The 24,169-nt window shown below is 48.9% G+C and overlaps 1 protein-coding gene and 1 pseudogene across 3 annotated transcripts in view; both read right to left on the bottom strand.

Moving 5' to 3' along the window:
- Positions 1–6,570: 6,570 nt before the first annotated feature.
- Positions 6,571–9,543, bottom strand: LOC107146576 (annotated as a pseudogene).
- A 3,214-nt stretch (positions 9,544–12,757) lies between these two features.
- Positions 12,758–24,169, bottom strand: part of Tpst1 (tyrosylprotein sulfotransferase 1) — a 93,045-nt gene continuing 81,633 nt past the window's right edge. For all 3 annotated transcript variants that reach the window (XM_015491388.2, XM_015491389.2, XM_015491387.2), the window contains exons 4-6: positions 17,748–17,798; positions 15,560–15,607; positions 12,758–13,185 (exon numbers count right to left, since the gene is read on the bottom strand). In XM_015491388.2, the coding sequence (XP_015346874.1) occupies positions 15,590–15,607; positions 17,748–17,798 (69 nt within the window). In that variant the 3' untranslated portion in view covers positions 12,758–13,185; positions 15,560–15,589. The remainder of the gene's footprint in view (positions 13,186–15,559; positions 15,608–17,747; positions 17,799–24,169) is intronic.

Raw genomic sequence — 24,169 nt, 5'->3', positions numbered from 1 at the left:
GGGGCAGCTCCACCAGAGGACATGGCCCTGAGGCTGGAGGATGCAGCTTGGGCACCGCGCTGGACCCTCCGCGTGGATGCGCGGTACAGTCCGCCGGCGTCCCGCTGAGCCCTTGCCTTTCGTTGCGTGACCCGCGTTGTGGGCGGGGAAGCCGTCTGGGCCGGGTCGCCCTCCGAGACCCTTCTAGGGGTGGAGGCTGAAGATCCAGTTCCTCACGTGATCCTCCGGAGTTGGCAGGAAAGGAAAGGAAGCTGAGAGGACCGGAGTCAGGGAGGTCAGCGACAAGCGGCTGGAGCAGCACTTCCACCGCTGGGCCAGTCGCACTCCGGTTGTAGGAACTCCCTAATCCAGAGCTGCGTCAGAATCGCTGCAGGGGCCTGGTGCAGAGGCCAGCCCCGGTGTCGCCCCAGCACCGATCCGGCCGCCTGGCGCGTCCCCTCCAAGCAGCACCGCCCCATAGTAAGGCCCCCGAGGCTTCCTCTTATCTGCCATTTCGCTGTAACCTTTTCAGAAGTACTAATAACAAAATTTCCTCTTTTCACCCTTACCATTAGGATGTTTCAGTTTGTAGCAGAAATCTCAGCCAAAAGTGGTGTAGAAAGTAAGAGTGTCATTATCTTACGTAACAAGAAGCCTGCGCAGATCTAGGGTGGTCCCTTAACTAACTCAACAGGGGCCTTAAACCAGCTTCATTGGTTCATCCACTCTGCCAAGTGGCCTCCCCCTCAGGAATCCATGGGAGAAGACCACAGAACTGGTCTGGGCTGTGGCCAGTGGCAAAATACTTGCCCAGCGTGTGTGAGGCACTGGGTTCAATCCTCAGCGCTACATAAAAATAAAGGTACTGTCCATCCACAACTCTGTCTGTGTATCTATATTTCTAAGGATATTGAAGGATCGCGGGGCGGTTGGGACGTGGCCCCAAGGCTAGAGGATGCAGCTTGGGCACCGCACAAGGACATTTTCCCTGTCTGAAGCTCTTCCCCCATCTGCCTTCTTGCACCTGACTGGCACTTGAGCCCCCCATCTAATGGGTCAGCTGACCCCAATACAATAAGCCCCAGAAAAACTTCTGTTCACAGTCCTGTCCCACCCTAATGGATCATATGTATGAGATACATATAAAGACCACAGAACCCAGGGGCCATCAGGGAGATGGTTCTTCTAACACTCTGAAGGCAAGGCTGCAGGGACAGGCTCAGAGTGGGAGGAGGGGAAATCTGTGTGCAGTCAGCTTTGTGTGGCTGAAATGTGCGGCAGTTTCCATGTCTGCTGAAGATTTCTGTTAGGAATGAAGTTTCCCATTTGGTTTTGTTTACTAGTTCTGGGGAAATCCAAGGTCAGCAGCTGGGGTGAGGGCTTACAGGGTGAGTGGGAGGGATTATGGCAGGCTTTCTGGCAGCAAGGATTTCCAAGCCAGATCACAACAGGGACCAGGGAGCCTTGAAGGAGGCCTGGTACTCCCTGCCCATGCAGAGGCTGCAGCTCTGAGATCCCAGGCAGGTATAGCCCTGGGACTACTTCTCCAAAATCCAGCCACAGGAGTGGCCCACAGTCAGCCAGTCTTGTGATGGGCAACTGGATTTCGTGTCTGCTTTCTGCCGTGGCCCCCAAGGAAAGTACTTTCTGTCTTTCCCTTAGAAAACAGTTTTTGTATGTTGACAAGTCTTTGAAGTGCTGATTCAGCTTCCGGTTTTCTATCCTAATTTTAATTCAATGAATATTTTAACAAGAAACAAAAACAGAAAAAACATTCATTCTTCCACTTACCTTGTCTTTATTGTAAATTTGATGTAGATATTTTAGACATATGAATGCTTATGGTCAATCATATAGTAAGTTCAAACCCATGGACCACCCGACCCTAGCCCATGAAAGGCACCTGGCTCCCACCATCAGCAGGAACCCCTCCAGGGCATCCCACAGAGGCTACCATGGCATGCATGCTGTGTTGAGCTGGACGACATGGCACCAAAAAGTGCAAAACCCCGCGTGTTAGAAGGAAACTGTAAAGAAGACACCCCCTACGGCCCCCGCGGCCCCCACCCCTGTGACACTGGCCCTGGCAGAGGATCTGCCTCCTCGTCCAGTGGGCACCACGTATTCGCTCCTGACAGTCATTTCTGTTTTCCAAGCTGAACCATCAAGTTCCCACTTGAGCAGTGCAGCTGATCCTGGCTGTTTGGGGATGTGCAATGAGTGGAAAGCTGTCCTTTGGCCGCTGCAAGGAAGAGCCACTCTCCAGGACTGTTCTGTGACAGCTCTGCTGCGGACTTAGTGTCAAGTCAGCTCTTGTCACTCCGCCACTGGAAGCCCTGTGGGGACTCCTTCCTCACATCCTGGCAATCACGCCAGAGTCGCTGGCCTGGGCCTGGCTGTCCACTCTGTACAGCTCGCCAGGGCCTCCTTCTGAAGATGGGAAGAAGAACATGTGCCCTAGTGAGGTGTGGGCGCTCTGCTAGCACCTCGAGTTTGACTGAGGACACATCCATCTTGGCCACTAAACTATCCTTCTGTCCTTCCCCAACCCCATCAGCCTGGGCAGCTCTGCTTTGCTGCCCCTGTGGAGGCTCAGGGTCTCACCACACACCCACCTCCCCTTCCGCCTGAGACCCAGCCCTCTCTGGGACACCTTCAGGCTTCTCCCCTGCCTTCTCCAGCACTCATGGCCCTGTGAGCTGGTCAACTGCTGGCCCTGAACATGCACTACTGGCCCCTGGTGCCCTCATGGTGTTCTCATAAGCTCCGCTTCCTATTTCCAACCTAACCCCTCTCTTCAGGACCCCTCCTCGTTCCAGGAGCCCCCTCCCCTGGGAAATGGCAACTTAACTAATTCCCTCACTGGAGGCTCTTGCTTGCTCTCAGTCTGTCTGCATGACCCTCCGTCTGGAGGAAGAGGTGCTCCGTGCTGGGTTTGAGGCTAATTCCCCTCACTGGAGGCTCTTGCTTGCTTTTCCAGAATGGAAACTGCTCCATGCATTCACCCTCCTATCCTCTGAAAGTCAAGTCTTCTGTCCCTTTTGGCTGCTGTGGCTAAGGCCTGTTTCACTCATGGGCCACTTGTTCCTTTACAAAAGCAAAACCTTCTTGGATCTGTAGCCTCCTGCAGGTAGAGTGCTGCCCGGTGAAGTTCACCATGGCCTCCTACTCACTGCCTCCCACGGAGGCTGGGCTCTGACTGCCACTTCACTGAAGTCCGGAGTGGATTTCTGATGCCAGACCCAACTACTGTGTAGCCCACACTCTCTGGAGCATGTCTCTTGGAATCCCTTCTCTGTTGAAGTCCACGACCCTGTTTGGCGCTTTCCCATCCCCTTGGACATCGCATCCCCTCTCTCCTCTTCTCTGTGGGAGTTGGACCCTGGAGTCTGTCCTTCGCAAGTGTCCTTGGTGCCTCATCTGCTTCCACAATTCCAACTGCCATGTGTACATTAGAGATGGCCAGATTTCCTCCTCAACCTCAGATCCTGGTCCCACATACTACTGACAGTACAAAACTCCAAGGCCAAAATGTGACACATCAACTTCCCACCATATGTCTCCCTAAGGAGTCGCCCTCAGATTCTCTGTCTTCTCCTTCATCCATGGGGACAGAAGGAGAAGCACGGAGACTGACTGAGGAGGTGGAGTAGGAGGGTCGGCTTTCCTGTGAGCTCCAGGTCTAAAAGAGACTGGGAAGGTGGGGCCTGAGGGTCACCCTTCCAATGAGCTCTAGGTCTAGGACACACTGGGGAGGTGGTGTTGGAGGGTCAGCCTTCCTGTGAGCACCAGGTCAAGGAGAGACTGGGAATGTGGGGCCAGAGGGTCAGCCTTCCTGTGCCGTCCAGGTCTAGGAGAGACTGGGAAGGTGGGGCTGGAGAGTTGGCCTTACTGTGAGCTCCAGTTCTAGGAGAGACTGGGGAGGTGCTGTTGGATGGTCGGCCTTCCTGTGAGCTCCAGGTCTAGGAGAGACTGGGGAGATGGTGTTAGGTGGTTGGCCTTCCTGTGAGCTCCAGGTCTAGGAGAGACTGGGGAGGTGGTGTTGGAGGATCAGCCTTCCTCTGAGTTCCAGGTCTAAGAGAAACTGGGGAGGTGCTGTTGGAAGGTCGGCCTTCCTCTGAGCTCCAGGTCTAGTAGAGACTGGGAAGGTGGCGTTGGAGGGTCGGTCTTCCCATGAGCTCCAGGTCTAGGAGAGACTGGGAAGTTGGGCCCGGTGTGTCGGCCTTTCTGTGTGCTCCAGGTCTTGGAGAGAGGTGTGGAGCATGGCTGAGCTCAGCTCCCGGCTGCTGCACCCACCTATCCCAGGTGCTCTGCAGTTCATTCTTCCGCTGTCTGTGTGGCATCAAGAGCTGGCAGCTCAGAGGTGCTGCTCTCTTGTCTCCGACCCACTCTGAGTGGCACACATAATGCCAGAATGCCTTGGGTCCTATTCCTTGTTTGACTGACCTTCCAAAGCAGATGGGTGCCTGAGATTTGGAGGGCAAATATCAAAATATATTCTACGGAGTTGAGATGGGGCTTCTTGCTCCTTCCACTGGCAATCCTGGTCGTCCAAGGGCTAAAACTTTTCTTTTTTGCTGTGGCTCTAGCATCGTTCCCACTGTTGGTCTCTCTAGCTTCCTGGATGTCAGCAGGCAGGGTGGAGGGATTCATCCTGCTCTTTCATGACCTCTGGACTATCTCCAGAGTCCAGCATGATACTTACATGGCAGAAACTCCATGAATAGACAAGTTTTTGTGCCAGATCAAATTTAAATAATTGCCTCCCTGCACAGATTTTTCTCCTCTATTTTATGGCACTGTCAGTATACAGACACAGGCCTTAGTGTTGATGCCACAGGCTGGCTGGTGGAAAAGGACTCCTCCCAGTTGTGATAGGTCCTGGGGTCTAATCCAGAGCAGAATATTCAAGGAGAGCCCTTTGATATGGGGTGCACACTGGTTACATGATATCTTCATTATCTTCTTCATTTATTTGGGGGAGTCCTGGCGATGGAACCCACGGGTGCTCTACCACTGAGCCACATCCTGGCCTTTAAATTTCTTTTCTTTTCTTTTTTTTTGAATTTTTGAGACAGGGTCTCTAAGTTGCTGAGGCTGGCCTCAAACTTGCAATCCTTCTGCCTCAGTCTCCTGAGTCACTAGGATTACAGGTGTGCACCATTGCGCCTGAACCTCAGATATCTTCCTTGTGCTAGACAACACAGGCCCCTAAGTGCTCCCTATATGTAGACTTTATTTTTTTTTTAGTAGTAGTTGGACACAATACCTTTATTTATTTATTTCTGTGTGGTGCTGAGGATGGAACCCAGGGTCTCACACGTTCTAGGCAAGCGCTCTACCACTGAGCCCCAGCCCAGCCCAACCCATATGTGGACTTTTATGACTGTTGTATTATATTTTCCTTCATTATTTAATTAAAATAAAACAAAAGTAGCATAAACTATGATGTGAAAACCACTCTCCGGAAGCCCATGGCCAGGGACCGCGTGGCTGTGGGTTAGGGTCCCCAACTGTCCTGAGGCTGCCTGCTGCTTTCAGGTCCCTGCTGACACCCGGTGGAGCCCTCCTGCATGGCCAGCCTCCTGGAGCTCTTCCCAGTGCTCCCTCGGCCACGCCCACCCTGCAGCATTTCCTCTGTGCCAGCTCAGGTGGCTAAAGTGTCTGTGACCGAGGTAGGATCCCACCGAATGGAGAGAGGAGAGAATGGAGCTCAGACGCAGTCCCCTAGTCCTCATCTCTAGGGCCTTGACGCGACCCTGGGGCCCTTCTCCTGGTAGGCATCATCATCTGCTTAGACACCACCCTGGACTTGAGGCTGGGGGGCTGCTTCTTTCAGAGGCAACACAAAGATGGGGGTCACCTGGGGGCTTCCAGGAGCCCTGTCTGGCATGCAGCTGAGGGCTCCTGGAGAGATTGAAATGACCCCCAGAGCAAAGGGCTGGGTGGCCGCACTTCAGGCTCCCCAGGCTGTGTGGCTTCTGTCCTGACCCCTGACACCCCCCACCCCACCCCGACCCCTCAGCCCCAACCCCTGAACCCCCTGGACCCTTCCTGACAGCAGGACACAAGCCACAGATGGAATGGAACTGAGCAGGTGTGGCAGGCTGGGCTCTGGCCCCAGCAGATCAAGTCTTGACCTCAGGGTGGTCTTTCCAGCTGAGCTCCCCGTGTGTCCTGAGAGTGGACGCTCTGCTTCCTCCCTGACTGAGTTCCATAAGAACAACCAAGGCCAAGGCTTTTTTTTTTTTTTTGGTCCTGGGGATGGAACCCAGGGTGCTCCACCACTGGGATCCTCGGCTTCCCAGCCACAGGGGTTCCAGGCGTGAGCCACTACGCTCAGTGAAGAACCAAATTCTGAGATTATGAATGTTACTAATTTTTCATCAAAAAGGTAGACTAAATAACGAGAGTCCTTAGAAAATCAATAAGTTGAAAGTTAATGTTGGTCTAGCTAGATATGTAGCCTTGGTAAGTCACAGTATTACTCAAAACCACTTTTATATCTGTAAGAGTAGATGGTTCAATCTTGGGATTATTTTAAAAACTCCCTCATTTCTTTTTTTTTTCTTTCTTTCTTTTTTTTTTTTGTGATTCCAAAATAGACATTTGTTTATTAAGGATCATTTAGTTTCTGCATACAAATCACCAATTGTTCCTCATTGGGTTTTTAAACACACATCACTGGTTCTGGGGTTGCTTTGTTTGCCCCCACTTTAAAAAATAGAGTTCTTTTTAGCGCCAAAAAGGACAGTTAAGGCAGCAGGGAGTTTCCTGGGGTCTCATGGGCTGGAGGGCTCCCATCTCCCCCTCCAGAAATTCATGTGGTAGGTAGTTTCTCAGGTTGGAAAACCTGTCCCTGAAGAAAATAATCGTGCAGAAGAATGCAAATACAGTCATCTGTGGTCAACTGTGTGTGCCCAACAGCTTGAAAAGAAACACCCTCTTGGTCATCAAAGACTTGCTGGTTGGTTTCGGCTACTTAAAAAAAAACAAAACAGAAACAAAAACAAAAAAACAAAACTGTCTGGCGGAAAGAAGCCAGTCAGAGAGCAGGGTTCCTAGTGACGCGCTGTGAGGTCGCTGCACACACCACACAAGGACACACACCAGTTTGCTTTTTGAAACAACGCAGTAGGGACCCTGCATAATTTCCTATCAACTCTTCATGGTCCTTAAAATACCCATAGCTTGGTTCAGCGACATCCTCCAAGGACACCTGCTTCTCTATAAAAAGAGGCATCCACCCTCGCACGAGAGCTGTGCTCCTGGTGGGGAAAAACCCAAACCCCTAGGACTTGATTGATTAGAACGGTTGATTTTTTTCACACTGACTGCAGGGGTCCAGTGGGTCTACCTGCGGTGAAATCCAAAGGAGATTTGGAAGGAGGATCATTAACTTATTGCTTCATTAGAATAGACCCCCCCAAAAAAAAATGACTTTTAAAAGCAGGGCCCACGCCTGCAGGCCCCAGCTGGGCTGGGGGGCTCTGGGGACTCAGACAGCCCGCTGCTTGCTTCACAGTGATCGGATGGTGGGTGGCCGGTGGCCAGTGGCCCTTGGCGCTGGCATGTGGCTGTGGGCGGGGTGCCTACACCTTGTAGTTGAGCTCAACGTTCATCTTTGTGTACATCTCGTAGATGACGTCGATGGTGGCCGTGTAGTTGACCAGGAAGAGGCGGATCTTCTCCAGGCCTTCTTCTTTGTCACGTTCTGCCCCTTGGAGAGGGCCTTCAGGAAGTCCCACTTGTAGGGCGCTGCGTACAGCGCGGCCTGGAAGATCTTCTGCACAATCTAGCTGTGGTACTTCTTGAGGGCCATCTCGTAGGCCTTGGTGGCATTGATGCGGATGAGGTTGGGGTGGTTCTCGTCCGGCTGAAGCCAGATTTAAAATTAGGTAGTCAGTGTAGTTAGGTAAATAGGGTCTAATACCGAGTAAAATCTAAAATGGAGGCCATGCTGACAATGATTTCGGGAAACGCAGGACAACTCATGGAATGTTAATGAAGTCCCTGAAAGGCTCTAGGCCAAAGTCCACCCCAAAGAAATGTTAATGGAACCCAGGAAACAGCCCCCAACAGATTTGGAGATAGCCCATCCCAAAGAAGTGATAATGAAGTCCTTCCTGCCCAGATTACTTGTTTGGCCCACCTGTGTCCCAACCCTTCCCCCTTACATTCCATCACCAAACCTATAAAAAGGGGAACACATTTGCCCTTCAACAGATTCCACCTCTTGGGGTCCCCTTCTTCCTCAGGGAGAAGTCTTTTCTGCTGTCCTTTAATAAACTTCTAATTTCTACTCTGACCTTGCCTCAGCGTGCTTTTCTGGTGTTATTCTTCAACATTGGGGAAGCAAGGACTTGTCACCGGCCAACAGCGGTAACACGGCTCGCCATCACAGATGCTCTGGAGGAAGACCTGGATGAAGCCAAGGCCTCTTTTCAGCCACATCAGTGCCAGCGTGGCCCCCACTTTGGGCCATTCTGCTCCATACATTTCCTTCTCCACCTCCAGGATGTTCTGCAGGGTCCGGAACTTGGCTGGGTTGGTGTCATACACAGCTTTGATTTTCGTGATGTTGCCACTTATGTCTGCCTTGATGGGTGTAAACACGGGGGACCCAAGGCAATCGAAGAAGGGCGGCAGGTGGGACACCNTCAACCCCCCCCCCCCGCCGGCGTCAGCGCGGGGCCGTCACTGCAGCCTGCCGCAGGCTCTGGGGACGCCAGCGTCGGCACTTCCGCCCGCGCCTCGCCCTGGTAGCCGAGCGCCTCCCTCATTTCTTTTTTACTTTTTTCCAAAAGTATTTGTGTCAATCATAACACATTTAAAAAAAAGAGGTAATCAAAAGAAAACAAAGATGCCCACTGTACCCACGGAGAGGGGCCATCACCAGTGTTTTGGGATGCGCATTGTCAGTGGGATATCAGTTTAGCATCCTACTTATTTTTCTGTTTTCTTTTCTTTTTTCTTTTTTTTGTACTGGGGATTGAACTCAGGGACACTTGACCACTGAGCCACATCCCCATCCCTTTTTTGTATTTTATTTAGAGACAAGGTCTCACTAAGTTGCATAGCACCTCGCTTTTGCTGAGGCTGGCTTTGAATTAACGATCATCCTGCCTCAGCCTCCCAAACTGCCGGGATTACAGACGTGTACCACCATGCCTGGCTTTTCTGTCTGTTCTTTAGAAGTAAAAATGAGTTCAGAGCTGGACATGATGTCACATGTCTGTAGTCCCAGTGACTGGGGAGGCTGAGGCAGGAGGACAGAGAATCTGAGGCCAGCCTGGGCCACTAAGCAAATCCCTGCCTAAAAAAAAAAAAAAAAAAAACCAACATAGAACGAAAGTACTTTGTAGTTTGTATTGAACAACTTCGTGACTTCAAATTATCACTTAATTTAGAATGAACATTTCTCTGCTAAGTAATTTTGTACATCATCGTTTATTATTTATTTTTATGGGTAGAATTAGTGTTTCTTTTTATGTCTTCACATTTAGTAGCTGAGTGATAGTCCATCATGTGGGTATCATAATGCATCCGACCACTCACCTCCATGGTTTGGTTGTTCCAGACTTTCTCTTTTCAGGCACTGCACTGCATGGTGTGTACTCAAGACCCTTCCTCCCTCTCACCTTTCAACCTTCTCAGGTTCTGCAGTCGTCCCAAGTTGGGCCAGCAGAGGGCGTGGTGGGCTTTCCTGCTCAGAGCAAGGCCAGGAGGCTGTTTTTCTATAGTACTTGTACTGTGAAAATTATCCCATTTTGAATCTTCAGTAATTATCCACAAACTCCAAAGGGATAATAAAAGTTATTAATTTTTCTATGAAGATCAAACACACACACCCCCAACACTCAAAGTAGTAAACTGTGAAGACTTAACAAAGGAATGAAATGGCCTGACGCCCAATTCAGAATAACTAAAGGAGCACTCTGCTTCATGCAGGGTGACAAAGTCTCTGTGGGGGTGGCAGGGGGCAGTGACAATGCAGCAGGAAAGCAGACTCAACCTGAGGATACTGGCGGTACCACAGCAGGAGTCCAGACTGCCCAGGATTCACAGCTCCTCAGAATGTAAATTTCAACAGGGTGTTGCCATTTCTTTTTTTTCTGTGGAGCTGGGGAGCAGTCCAGGGCCCTGACAGTGCTAGCAGGCGCTCTACCCCAGAGCTACTCCCCCGGCCCAGCAGGCATCTAGCGCGTCCCATCTGTTACCCACCAGCCTTTCTGGTAGGCAGTACCGTGCGTTTTATTAGATGGTGCTGCAAACGGGTTCTACAGCCATCTTTCTCAACTCTCACCAAGATCATGAAGTCCTGAGGGCAGTGACCTGCCTACACTTCTTGGCACACACAATTATGCCCACCAAATTACTAAGTCCAAGGTGGGTACTTAGCAAGTTGTCATTCAGCACTAATGACGGTTTCTATTCTTTGCAAGATGATCACCAAGGGGGACAGTAATGGCTAAGGCCCAGACTCTGGAGCCAGGCTGCCTGGGACTGTATCTGGACCCCATCACTTACCGGCAAAGCACTTTACTTCCTGAGCCAATGACCACTTCTGCTATGTAGTGAGAGAACTTACCCAAGAGAGTGCTTGGAAGAATCAAAACACGTTAATGGTGCTGTGGGCAGGTGCAGGGGCCTAGGCCTGAGGGACACTTGGTAGCTGGTTCTAGGGCGGCTGCTGAGTGGACGGTGCTGAGGTCCTCCCTTGCACTCCTAAGTTCTGACTCTTGAGGCTGCTGTTCTTCATGCCTCCACAGCCACTGAGGACTGCAGCCTCCATCCTCCCAGTCCCCTGCCACTGTGTGTTGTGGCCGCCCTGCCCCATGGGCTCTCTGAGATTATAGGCCCACATTTGCCCTTTACCCTCCCTGTGCAGGGCTCCACTGGGCCCCACCAAGAGCTGTGACCTCCCGGATGTCACATTGCCCTTGGACAAGGCTGAAGCCCCTGGTAACAGCAGTGCTTTCCTCCCAGGGCTCCCACAAGTGTGTTCAGACCAGAAGAAATGAGGCTCTGTGCATGCAGGAGACTCAGTGGGCAAGGGAGCATGGCGTCCACTCTGGAGGACAGCAGGGAGTGGCAGGGCTGTGGAGTCATGTCCCTGCTTCTCTGCGTCTCCTCCAGCACTCTCCTGTCCACTGACAGTGGGTTCTCCAGGGTGGGCAGTGTGGGGCACACACTCCAGATGTCCCTCAGGAACGAGCCTGTGGTAGGCTCTCCAGGGATGTGACCTCTTCCCCAGGGGTGGACAGAGCTGAGAAGCATCTGTGTCTGTGACTTTACAGTGTTTGGAATTCGCAGAGATGACTAGGACGTCTGAGGAAGTGAGACTCGGGGCACTGAGCCCTGGTGAGCCTGGGCAGGTGCCCAGGAGGGGCTGAAGGAGCAGAGGGAAAGGCAGAGGGGAGCCCGCGTCTGAGGGGGCATGAGGCTCTGCCGTGGTGGTGGGAGAGTCACGATATCTTGAGGCACCGAGTGTCAGGCATCAGAGAATCAAAGAGGGCTTGGGAGCAAGGGACTAACATAAACCAGCGCCTGACTGAGGACCTGGCAGCTGTGTGACAAACTGATGTGACTCCATTTTTAAAAGTAAATAAATAACAGCAGCTTCTACCTCAAGGCCTGTCCTAAGGAAGGGGGCGTGACCCTTGTCCTTGGAAAAACCCACAAAGCACTCCTAAGCACATACCCACCCTGCTGAGTTGTTTGTCTGCAAATAACAGGAGAACTCTGTGGCGCCAGGTGTCCCTGACTCAGGCTAGATGAGGACCCATAGCAACCTCCAATCAGCATGAGTCAGGGAAAATACCTGGGATGCCAGATGACCGGCCCCCCAGTAGTTTATGGTGGTTGATAACATGTTGGGAAATCATGTAGTTTAGCACGTACACCCCTCGTGGCCTAAACCAATCAGTTCAAAGGAATCCCCCTCTTGTACTAATCAATCACCCTTACCCAACTTGTTCCCGCCAGTGAATGTGCTAATCAATGAAGAGTTGTTGTCTGACTTTCCTGCGGTGTGGAATGATTTGCTGTGTGATGTTGTGATGCATAGAGTATCCCCCCAAAACCTATAAAATCTCACTGAACAAAGGACTGGGACTCACTCCCTGGGACCGCTGTGTCGGGAATGGTTGTGAGTCCAGGCTCGAGCTTGCAATAAAGACTCTTGTGTGACCGCATCGGATTCGGCTCCTGGAGGTCTACTGGGGTCCCATGAATCTGGCATTACACGTCACTTCAAACTGAGGGGCAGGGCAAGGGGTGAGCAGGAGGGGTCCTGGGGCCCGCTGGGCCAGCTAGGTGAGCCAGGCTGAGGTGGGTGAGGAGGTGGAGGGAAGGGGGTAGGTTCTAGGGGTCATCTGAAGTTGGGTGGGAAAGACGGAAGGAGTCAGGTAGGACCCGGGGTTTCGGCCTGAGTGGCAGGGCAGAAAAGACTGCAATTCCTGACGTGGACCGATAGGAGGTGGACAGGGGTCGGGCAGGATGAGAAGACACCTGGCCACGTGGGTGCTCTGACATAGTCTCTCTGTTCCATGACAATGGTCTCCAGAACAGTCTGGGAACACTGACTCCTCCACTCTGAACACAGCGGCCAGTGAGGAGCAGAACAGGATTTGGACCACGGGCCGCAGCAGGTCTCTATGAATCATGCAGGACTTCCTTGCAAGGACGCCTGAGGGGAAGGTCTGCAGGGCCCAGCTTAAAAGAACCAGGTCTGTGCTTCTCTGAAATCACCAATGAAAATACGCAACTGCAGAAATGCTCCACATTCAAAGCTTTTATTTTGAAAAATAAAATACAAAAGTCATTAAGTTGTAAATGTATACGGTAATTTCCCAACTTCTCAGAAACAATACAATGAATTACTTAAATAATTAAGATATTTAATATTATCCACATCAATACATTTAAACAGGCACAAGTGTTCTACGAAACATTGGACCAAGTACAGACAACCTATCCCAAAATGAAACTGCCCATTTTGCTTACAGAATACCATTTTTAAACCCTCCCCTTGAAAACGAAGTTTGGAATCTGTTAAGAAAAGATGAGGACAAGAGTAGGGCTAACTGAGGGCACTGTCCCCTGGCTCCTTATCCACAGGAGCGGACACCTGCCCTTGGCAGGAGGGGCTGGAGTGCACAGGAGACGGCCGGCCGCCTGGGCTCCGCTGGGCTCCGCAGCTCCCTGGGGCAGACAGACAGAGCATTAGGACTCCCAGGCTCCCTGCCTCCTGCCTCCATCCCTGCTCGGGGCAGGCACTGCAGGACTGCCCCACGCACCTGCAAGTGACTTCTGTGCAAAGTGCAGAGGCAGCCCTACCCTGGGCACGGCTCAGTGAAGCCACTGAGGGCACCGCATCCAGGGTGCAGCAGTCACCTTGATACCTTGGCCATCTGAACAGGTGCACACTGAGACCCTGCAGAGAAAGTGCCAGAGAGCACGTGCCACACCGAGATGTAGAGGGACCCAAGAAACCAGGGACGGGCATGTCCCAGGATGCGCGGCAGCCCCCAGCTTCCCTGAGGGCTGGGCACCCACAGGCTCAGTCAGCAGGCCAGGGTGGAACACTGCCCTGGGCGCCCCAGGGCCGGGTCAACAGGCAACGCCTTCTCTCATGGACCAGCCAGTGGGTCAAGGAGGCCCCTGTGCATCAGCAGGGCTGGGGTACCACCTGCGGATGCTGAGGCCACCTGGGTGAACAAAATCATCCAGGATGCAGGACAGTGGTTGGACATGCAAGTCTGTATGCAAGGGGGCATGCAAAGGGTGTGCAGAGGACATGGTAGGGACACGCAGCATCTGCACCTTGGAAAAAAGGCAACTGTGATTCTAAAACCTATTAACTCAGTGACACAGCAGCGCTCCATAAATATAGCAAACCACAAAGATCTCCCACTCAATCTCTCTTACTTAACTTCAGTTTTCTCATCTACAACAACAGGAATAACATGGGGTAGGAAAGACATGGAATGAGAAGGACATCATTACCCAAAGTACAAGTATGAAGACACGGATGGTGTGACTCTACTTTGTGTACCACCAGAGACATGAACAATTGTGCTCTATGTGTGTACTATGAATTGTAATGCATTCTGCTGTCATATATAACAAATTAAAATTAAAAAATAAGTTAAGAAAACAGGAATAATAACATTTACCTGCCAGAATGCTTTGAGAACTGAAAGAATATATATATATAACTATATATTATGTGAACATAATTAATAGATAACTAAAAACAGAGTGCACTTGTGGGCTTATGCCTGGTTTGAAGAATGCACTCAGTACATGGTTATTACATAAAGTAAAAATAAAAGCAAAAATCAGGCCAGGTGCAGTGGTGCATGTCTGTAATCCCAGCAACTCAGGAGGCTGAGGGAGGAGGATTGTAAATTCAAAGCCAGCCTCAGCAACTTAGCTAAGGCACTTAGCAACTCAGTAAGACCTTGCTCTTATCAAATATAGAAAAAGGGCTGGGGATGTGGCTCAGTGGTTAAGTGCCCTGGGTTCAATATGCAGCACCAAAACCCAACTAACCAAACAGAAATTCAGCAAGCAAACTAAAGAAAAAAAATCATGACCATGTGTTTAGAGACGCTGTCTGGGCTCCAAATGACCTGGGGTGTGAGCACTTGGGAGCAGTTCTGCCAGGAGACCTGGGTTCAGAACCAGCTTCACCACAATCGACCTGAGGACGCACATGCACCCAGTCCCCAGGGGACTGGGAAGGCGTGCTGGCCACTCAACACTCAGCCCTTACAAGCCATCTCAGACAGCATGATACACTAAGTAGAGCAAGGGCCAGGCACAGTGGCCCGCGCCTGCAATCCCAGCTACAGGGGAGGCTGGGGAGGAGGACTGCCAGCCTCAGCAACTTAGCAGTAAGATCCTGTCTCAAATAAATAAATAAATAAATGTGTAAGGGCAATCTTGAAAAACCAAACAGAAGAAAAAAAATCTCATACACATATACTCGTCCAAGTCCAGCAAAAAGAGCAAGCAGCAGGGGCAGTGGGGAGAGCCTGGTGACAAGTCAAGAGAAGATGCTCTTTAGCTCTGGGCTCCCTCTTGCTCCATGAGATGACCTAATATCTTGCTCCCTCTGAGATCAGTTTCCTCATCAGCAAAAGGTGAGTGGGCTTGTCTGTCTACAGGTTTTCTCCATAGTCATGATGTCAGACCCCTTCATCACCAAGGTAACACCTAACTCTATTTGTGTGTTCCTGAAGACGTGAGGGTGTTAAGTGCTACCAGTGACCTCTTTATCTTACAGGTGGCACTCTTTGTTTTTTTGGTGGTGCTGGGATTGAACCCAAGGCCTCATGCATGCTGGGCAAGCACTCTTACCACTGAGCTGTATCTTCAGCCCTTTGTTTTACAGATGAAGAAACTAGGACATAGTGAGGTTAAGTAATTTGCTCAATGCCACACAAGTGACCGAGGAAGGATTCCAACCCAGGCACCTGACTCCAAAGCTGTGCTCTCCACCTGGTGATGTGGCCTTCTGCGACAGTCCAGGGGGACACCCCAGAACCCAGGAGTGAAGCCCAATCCTCACCTCGAGGTGTGAAGGAGGTTCCAGGCCCTGCTACTCCATAGGCTCCGTCTGTTGAGGGAAGAAAAGATGCTTTAAAGTCCTTGAAGTTGGCTGGCCCAGTGTGTCTGTTCCACTGAGACATCGGGCAGGGTCTGCAAGCTCTGAGCCCAGACTTCCCAATAAACACAGTCTACAGCTGCTGTACAACGAAGCCTCTGACTGGCTTCCCGGGTTCCAGAGAGGGAGATTGAACCCTTCAAGTCTCCCAAGTGAAGTTTATGTGTGAGCTGAACCACATTAACCACAGGGCTCTGACATGGCTGCAAGTCTTTTGCCCAAATTTTAAAAACCTTTTTATATTGATTTGTAGTAATTATCTATATTCTACAAGTGAGTCCTTTGTTTCAAACATTTTTCCTGCTTAAGACTTATTATTCTTCATGATTTTTAATAAGTACATATTCTCAGAACAGCTCAAATTAACAGTTCAAATTGTCCATCTTTAAATAATCAGTGCTTTAAAAAAAAAAACCAAAAAACAAAACACTTTTCAGTTGTAGGTGGACACAATACTTTTATTTGATTTATTTACTTTTATGTGGTGCTGAGGATGGCACCCAGGGCCTTGCACGGGCAAGGTGAGCGCTCCACCGCTGAGCCACAGCCCCAGACCCATGATCAGTGCTTTTAGGACTTGTTTAAGAAGCCTTTTCCTCTGAAGGTCATGAAGATATTCTCCTGCGTGGTCTTCTAACAACCTCATTATTCTGTCTTTCCCAGTTAGGTCTACAATCTACTGCAAATGACTTTCATGTGCCATGGGCCAGGGTTGTCCCCTTAGTTTCAGTCTCAATTCCCTTTTCTGCATCCTCCACATTCATCCAAACCAGCCTTGGACCTGACGTCCCTTCAAGACTGCCTCTTGGACCGTTCTCTGGCTTGGATGACTGCAGCTTCTGTGTGAGAGTCCACTTATGACCCACCCAGATTTCTGGGACGTCAGGCCCACAGCCTTGCACACCTCTATCTGTAAGTTGATCAAAGTTTTTTCAGATAAATCAGGAGTCTCTTGGGAAGATCTTTCTTTTTCCTCAAATGCCTAAGGATGAATTCCAATTTCTCATGTATTATAGATACCCAGTAAACATCTGCTGAGTAAATGAAATGACTGGATTGATGAATTTCATTAAATATACGAGATTAGGATCTGGGATTATGGGTCAGTGTCACAGCACTTGCCTAGCACGTGTGAGGCACTGGATTTGACCCTTAGCACCACATAAATAAACAAAATACAGTTATTGTGTCCGTGCACAACTAAAAATATTTTTTAAAAATATAATGCCTTGAAAGAACTCTGAAATTCTCAAGCAACAGGTATCAGGGATTGGTGGCTGTCCTGTGACCTCTCTGGTGTGAGTCGGGCCTTTCTCAGTGGGCAGCCGTCTACTCCAGGCTTACTTCATGCACACCTCACAAGTCTGCGTGTGGTGGCATCTAGAAGAGCCTGGAACTGAGTTCAGGGCTGAGTCTCACCCCGACCAAGAAGCTGAGCACTGACAGCAGCATCGGGAGATGGCAGGTGGCCGCTGCCCTCCAGCAGTGGCCCTTGTTCCTTCCAACCCCTGCCTGTGGTGACTGGGGAGCCCAGAGGAGCTACTCCTGGCCCGTCAGCCATCATGCTCCCTGTTCCCCGTGTATCAGGAAGCCATGGTGGAAAGCAAGTGGGTGTGAAGTTATCAGGAACAACTCTGGTTTGAAAGGAAAAGTTAACAAGCTTCAAACTCTGGCCACTCTTCCTGAGGGCTAACAGCTGGGTCCTGTAGGTGCTAAGCGAGGAAACCGGAGGGCCATGGGGGGAGTGTAGTGAGAACAGAGAGGGTGGCCTGCACTCTGCTTATCTGAAGCAGGGCAGACTCACCACAGCACCCTCCTAGGTGGGAAACACTATGTGGCCTTGGTTTCAGCTATCAATAGGAATTTCCCTAGTTTTGGAAGCTACTGAGCTCCTTGAAATCAAGATTGTTAAAACTGCCAGGCACTGATGCCAATCCTCCTACCACCAGCACATATCATGATCTCTTTCCTATTTTTCTCTTTTGTTTTCCTAATTTTGACTTTTTAAATTTCAGGATGTCTTTGGAAGATTAGTTTGATGCAAGATCCCATATCTTATACAGCAGGAGGAAGCAGATACAGTGTACAGTACCTGGAGTTTTTCCTTCAGAAAGTCAGGTAGCTGGAATTCTCCTTTGTAGACCTGAGAAAACAGAGCACGTGAGAGTTGAAGGAAGCCACCCTGGCCCATCCCCTCAGGAGGCTGAAGGAAGCCACCCTGGCCCATCCCCTCAGGAGTCTGCAGCACTGACTGTCTTCCCTCTTGGAGGGTTCAGAGCAGCCACGGGGTAGGACCATGGCCAAGCTGCTCCAGGGCTGCCTCAGTGCCCCTGGTGGGCTGGCTGGGCAGGCTCAGCGTCCAAGCTTCCAGACACACCAGCTGAGAGGCAGCAGGCCCCAGCAAGGCTCACAGGACCCACCTGCTTAGGAATAAGCTTTTCCTTGCAACTCTGGGGATAATCCAACTTTATGTTCCTCAGTTTACACATTATTCCCACCATGATATGAACACTGAATGATTCTTAAAAGTGATATATACTTTAATTTCATAAAAACTCATTCTAATCAATAAGTATTTTCAATATATAAAAACGTTTCTAGCACAACAAATAGCTAAAAAGTAATTTTAAAAAACACTACCATTCACAATAGCCTCAACCCTGCCCTAGGGTTGAACATAATAATAGATGTGTAAGACCTTTATATAGCAAACTGTAAAACACTGAGAGAAACTAAAGAGCTACTCAAGTGGCAGGGCACACACTTTCAGGGACAGGAAGGTTCCAACAGTAGTGACATTCACGCCTTCAGTTATTTCCAGGTAGATTCTAGCATGTTTTTTCTTTGAGGGGAAAGAGACATGTTTTTTCTTTGAGACTTCAAGCAGGCAGTGAAAGTCACTGGAAGTGTACAGGCCCCAAGTGGTCAAGGACATCTTAAAGGAAGGACAAAGCAGGAGGGCTTATGGTAACAGACGCCAAGACTTAGTACTCAGCCATGCCCAGGTCACATTAGTCACCCACGCAAGCTAAGCTCACTGAATAGCCATGACCACTGCAGTTAGGTGCGAAGCAGAACCGGGAGCCGGGAGGCCCCTTGTGCAGAGCCGGCGATATGCAAGGGGTGCTGCTGCCACAGTGGTGCCTACAGCCACAGGCAGCAGCACAGACAGGACTGCTGCTGGGCCACCAAGGGTTCAGGTAACTTGGTTGCCTTCTGAATTTAGTTACTAAAGTGCAACATACATGCAGGAAAGTGTACCTTCACCTCCCCTCCAGTGACTGTAATCCACGCAGCCTCACAGGCCGTGCACCTCAGGATGTAGAAAGCCCCCACCCTTGAAGGCCTCCCTCCCCCCGCCCCCCACGAGATCTTCAGGCTGGCTGCACGTGTGGGTTTCAGAAGTAAGGCTTCAACGGAGGGATGAAAAAAAATGTTAAGTCACAAATACAAACAAATCCAAAAGGGGCCACGGAAGCTATCAACTAAAAGCTCAATTAAAAAGTAAGCAGGAGGGGGCTGAGGTTGTGGCTCAGCGGTAGAGCACTCCTCTAGCATGTGTGAGGCCCTGGGTTCAATCCTCAGCACCACATAAAAATAAGTAAGTGAAATAAAGGTATTGTGTCCATCTACAACTAAAAAATAAATATTAAAAAAAGAAAAAAGTAAACAGGAGGGCTGGAACTGTGGCTCGGCGGTAGTGCACTTGCCTGGCATGTGCGAGGCACTGGGTTTGATTCTCAGCACCACATATAAATAAATAAAATAAAGATCTATCAACAACTAAGGAAAAAAATTAAGCGAGAATGGGCTGGAGTTGTGGCTCAGTGTAGAGCACTTACTGAGCATGTGTGAGATCCTGGGTTTGATCCTCAGCACTGCATATAAATAAATAAAAGATTCATTGACAACTAAAAAAGTATATATATAAAAATTTTTTAAAAAGTGGCAATGGCTGGAGCATTATGTTAAGTGAAATAAGTTGAACTCAGAAAGTCAAGGGTGGCACAGAGTTTTCTCTCCTAGGTGGAAGCTAGAGAGGAAAAAGGAAAAACAAAGAACAGGGAATCTCGTGAAAACAGAAGGGAGACCAGTAGGAAAGGGGAACAGGATAGGAGCACTGGGGAGCGAAACTGGCCAAATCACATGGCCACATGTACATGTATGTGTGCCAATGCATGCCAGTGACCCCAGCATTATGCAGAATTATAAATAAAAATGTATGAATTTTTTTAAAGGGGAAGATGCCTGAGGTTTTCTCCTTTCAGCATCACATAGGGAACAAAGGCTGACACTGGAGAAAGCCCTTTCCTCTGACCAAGAGCTCCTCCCTAGTGCAGGAAGGCAGCGGCCACTCTGCTTGCAGAGCAAAGCCAGGTATGGATTTCCCTGGGGAAAAGAACATGCCTTGGACATTCTGCTCCCACCAGCCCTCAGAGTGCTCTGCTGAAGGCAGGAGGCCAGGGATGCAGACCCCCCCCCCAGGGGCCCACAGTGGGCAGCAGCAGCACGGTCACTGGAGAGCCCCTTGTGTAGCTGCACCCTCACCTGTGGGGTGTGCTACTGCCACAATTCCTCCCTGTACACCCAGCTTGTGGTGGTGTCTGGCTGGAGCTGACAGCTGCCTCCTGTGGCTATATTACATTAATAGGCTCCTGGGTCCAACCTCCAGCTCTGTAGCTCAGCAGTGCCCCGTAGACTCCCACATCTAGCTCTGCAGCACCGCAGCGCCCCTAAGACTTCAACCTCCAGCTCTGCAGAAGAGCAGCACCCCCTAGATTCCCACCTCCAGCTCTGCAGCACAGAAGCATCTCTAAGACTTCGTTTTATTATTTAGAGCAATTTTCTATTTACAGAAAAATTGAGTACAAAGCAGAGTCCTGATATATTTCCCGCCCTTTCCCCACTTTCCCTATTTTTAACATCTTATGCTACTGCAGTATATTTGTTACAATTAATGGAGCAGTGTGGAAATAATGTTATCAACTAAAGCCCACAGTTTACAACAGGGCTTGCTGTTTATGTTGCCCTACATCTATCTCATCATTTGTTTTTTGTTTGGTACTGGGGACTGAACCCTGAGAGCACTTAACCACTGATCTCTTTACTATTTCCCTAGTTTTGCCCTTTCCAGAGTGTCACAGAGTTGGATTTGGATAGTGTGTAGCTTTTCAGATTGCCTTCTTTCCCTTAGCACTATGCATCTGAAGTTCTTGTCTTTTTGTGACTTGACAGCTCTCTTCCTTCCTGAATACTATTCCAAGCATCTGGATGTACCACTGTTTGAAAAATTTTTATTTATATTTATTTAGTTATAGATGAACATACAATATCTTTATTTATTTTTATGTGGTGCTGAGGATCAAACCCAGTGCCTCACACATGCAAGGCAAGTGCTTTACCACTGAGCCCCAGCCCCAGCCCCCACTGTTTGATCATCGATTCCCTGCTTCCAAGCTTTGGTAATTATGAATGAAGCTGTCATAAGCTTCTGTGCCTAGGTTTCATGTGAACATGTGCTTTCAGCTCCTTGGGGTCAACACCAAGGAGTGTGACTGCTGGATCACATGATAAGAGTATTTAGTTTTGCAAGAAACTACCATGTTCACTTCCAAGAGGCTGTACCACTTGCATTCCAGGAGCAACCAACAGTGAGTCCGTCTGCTGCCACATCCAGTGGTACCTGGCACTGCAGCAAGTGCTCTGGATCTGGACCATGTTAACTGGTAGTGGTGCCTCAGGATTGCTTAGTCTGCAATTCCCTATCCGTGTGTGCCCAGCAGACTGTTGTGTGCTTAGCTTCCATCTGGGCATCTCTGGCAGAACTCCTTCTCAGATCTTCTGGTTGTTGTTTAATGGGGCTGTCTTATTGTCTCTTGAGGTGTTATTATTATTATTATTATTGTATTGGTAGATGGACACAATGCCTTTGTTTATCTTTATGTAGTGCTAAGGATTGAACCCAGTGCCTCACACGTGCTAGGTGAGTGCTCTCCCACGGAGCCCCAGCCCTAACTATCTCTGAGCCTCAAGAGCTCTGTGTGTATTTTAGATGACAGGCCTTTATCACTGGTGTACTTGCAAAATTGCTTCTCAGTCTGCAGTTTGTCCTTTCATTCTCTTCATCTTGTTTGCTTTTTCTGAAATTAACAAAGATTCTTTAACTTTCATCTATTAGTATGATCATAGTTTAAAATCTATATTTAAAATGAGTTTCTTGTAAACAACATATAAATGGGTTTTGAGTTTTAATCCACCCTGACAGTCTATCTACTGGTGAGTTTAGGCCATTCACTTTTTCAGTGGATGACTATCTTATCATATTTATAATTATTTTCCATTGGTGACTTTTTCTTTCTTCTTCTCTTTTACTGTCTTCTTTGGTTTTACTGGAGCATTTCATGATTTCATTTTCTCTCCTCGTTAAGCATATTAAGTATGCTGCTCTTCAAAAAATTCTGAGTCTCTGTCCTTGAGTTTGCAATACATATTTTTTTTTTTAATTTTTTTTAGACGTTGATGGACCTTTATTTTGTTCATTTACTTATATGTGGTGCTGAGAATTGAACCCAGGGCCTCACACATGCTAGGCAAATGCTCTACCACTGAGCCACAACTCCAGCCCTGCAATACATATTTACAACTCATCTTTGCCCATTTCCAAATGACACTGCACTGCCTGCGGGTGGTGAGATCTTCTCACTGCCCAGCACTCCCTGCGCTCACAATACTGCTGTCACTCACTCACTGATTCATGAGCTACAATCACCAAATATATGGCTGCTACTACAGTTCTGAATAAGCTGTTGTCTGTCAGATAGCTAAGAAATTTACTCTCATTCCTTCACTAGAGCTCTTCCTCTGTTTAGGTAGCTCTGGTTTCTTACCTACATTACCTTCCTCCTCTCTAAGGAACTTCTTGTGACATGTCTCTCAAGGAGATCTATTAGTGATGACATCCCTCCATTATTCGCCTAAGCAAGCCCTTCTTCAGTTATGAAAGATAACTTTGCTGGATACTGAATTTTGGGTTGACGGATTTTTTGCTTTAGGACTTCGGCTATTTGACCCCATTGCTCTCTCTCTTTTTTAAAAAATATTTATTTTATTTTTACGTGGTGCTGAGAATTGAACCCAGTGCCTCACGCATGCTAGGCGAGCGCGCTACCACTTGAGCCACATCCCTAGCCACTCTCTCTCCCTTTTTTTATTTTTTAGGTGGACACAATATCTTTTATTTTTATGTGGTGCTGAGGATCAAACCCAGTGCCTCATGCATGCTAGGCAAACGCTCTACCACTGAGCCACAACCCCAGCCCCCCCCACTTCTCTTTTTGCTTGCATGTATTCTGTGAACTTCTCCTCCTCCTCCTCCTTTTGTTTTTTAAACTTCTAGGTTCTTTCAAGATTGTCTTTCTTTTCTTTTTTTTTTTTTTGTGTACTAGGGCTTGAACCCAGAGGTGCTTTACCACTGAGCTACAACCCCAGCCCTATTTATTTTTGAGTCACAGTCTTGCTAAGTTGCTTAGCACCTCACTAAGTTTCTGAGGCTGGCCTCTGACTTGTGATCCTCCCACCTCAGGTTTTTGAGTCACTGGGATTATAGGTGTGCACAGTTGTCTTTGATTGTCTGCAGTTTTTCATATGATATGCTGAGGTCTAAAAATTTTTGGTTATCCTGTTTGGCATCCTCTAAACTATAGGATCTGTGGTTTGATGTCTATCATTAATTTTGGAACTAGGCTGTATTTACTCTACTGAAGGTATCAAATGCTAAAATTTTCTTTAGTGTGCCTGCTTTGTAGCTCTGTTGTTTCAGAGTTTCCCTAGAGACTCCTCCTTAAACTAGGGTGTAGAAATTGCAGGTCTGTCAGCGACTTATTGTTATTATGAGAGCCTGATGGGTGTGCTCTATAATATGTGGGGTGGAGGAGTGTTCTATAACGTGGGATTATAGCACAGGTCTCTTAATGACTCTCTGGCTGGGCCGTGACCTTCACCAGGGCTGCCTGGGCTCCCTACCGCCTCCTCGGGTGAGACAGGAAGGCTCGAGGGGGCTGGAGTTGAGTGTCTATGTCCCTCAGGTCCACTAGGCTCTGATAAAGCCCAAGCCCAGCCTATGGAAGGACCCACCCTCAGGGCAGTTCGCTGTTGAGGAGTGCTCTGAGCTTATATCAAAATGTCCACTTTCCCCATCTCCCTGTCAGAAGCACTAGGAGACATTTTCCCAGATCTTTACTCAAAGAAGATGAGGGTCTGCTACAAGTAATTTGTGATTCTCAATATACACCTTTCCCTTGAATTTTGGGGCAGCAGTTTGACCTGTGGCCTCAATTCTGAGTGATATAAGACCTGATTTTCAGTTTGTAAAACTTTTTTTCTCTTTATCCTAGTATTCTACAATTTCATGTGCCTTGAATCAGGGCTTATTTTCTTCTCTCAGTGGTACTGAAGATGTCTGTCCTTTCTTCTTTTCTTTCTTTCTTCTTCTTTTTTTTTTTTTTTTTTTTTTTT

This window comes from Marmota marmota, unplaced genomic scaffold, assembly GCF_001458135.2.
Source record: "Marmota marmota marmota unplaced genomic scaffold, marMar, whole genome shotgun sequence".
Classification (NCBI taxonomy): domain Eukaryota; kingdom Metazoa; phylum Chordata; class Mammalia; order Rodentia; family Sciuridae; genus Marmota; species Marmota marmota.
This window is presented reverse-complemented; position numbering and strand designations above follow the sequence as displayed.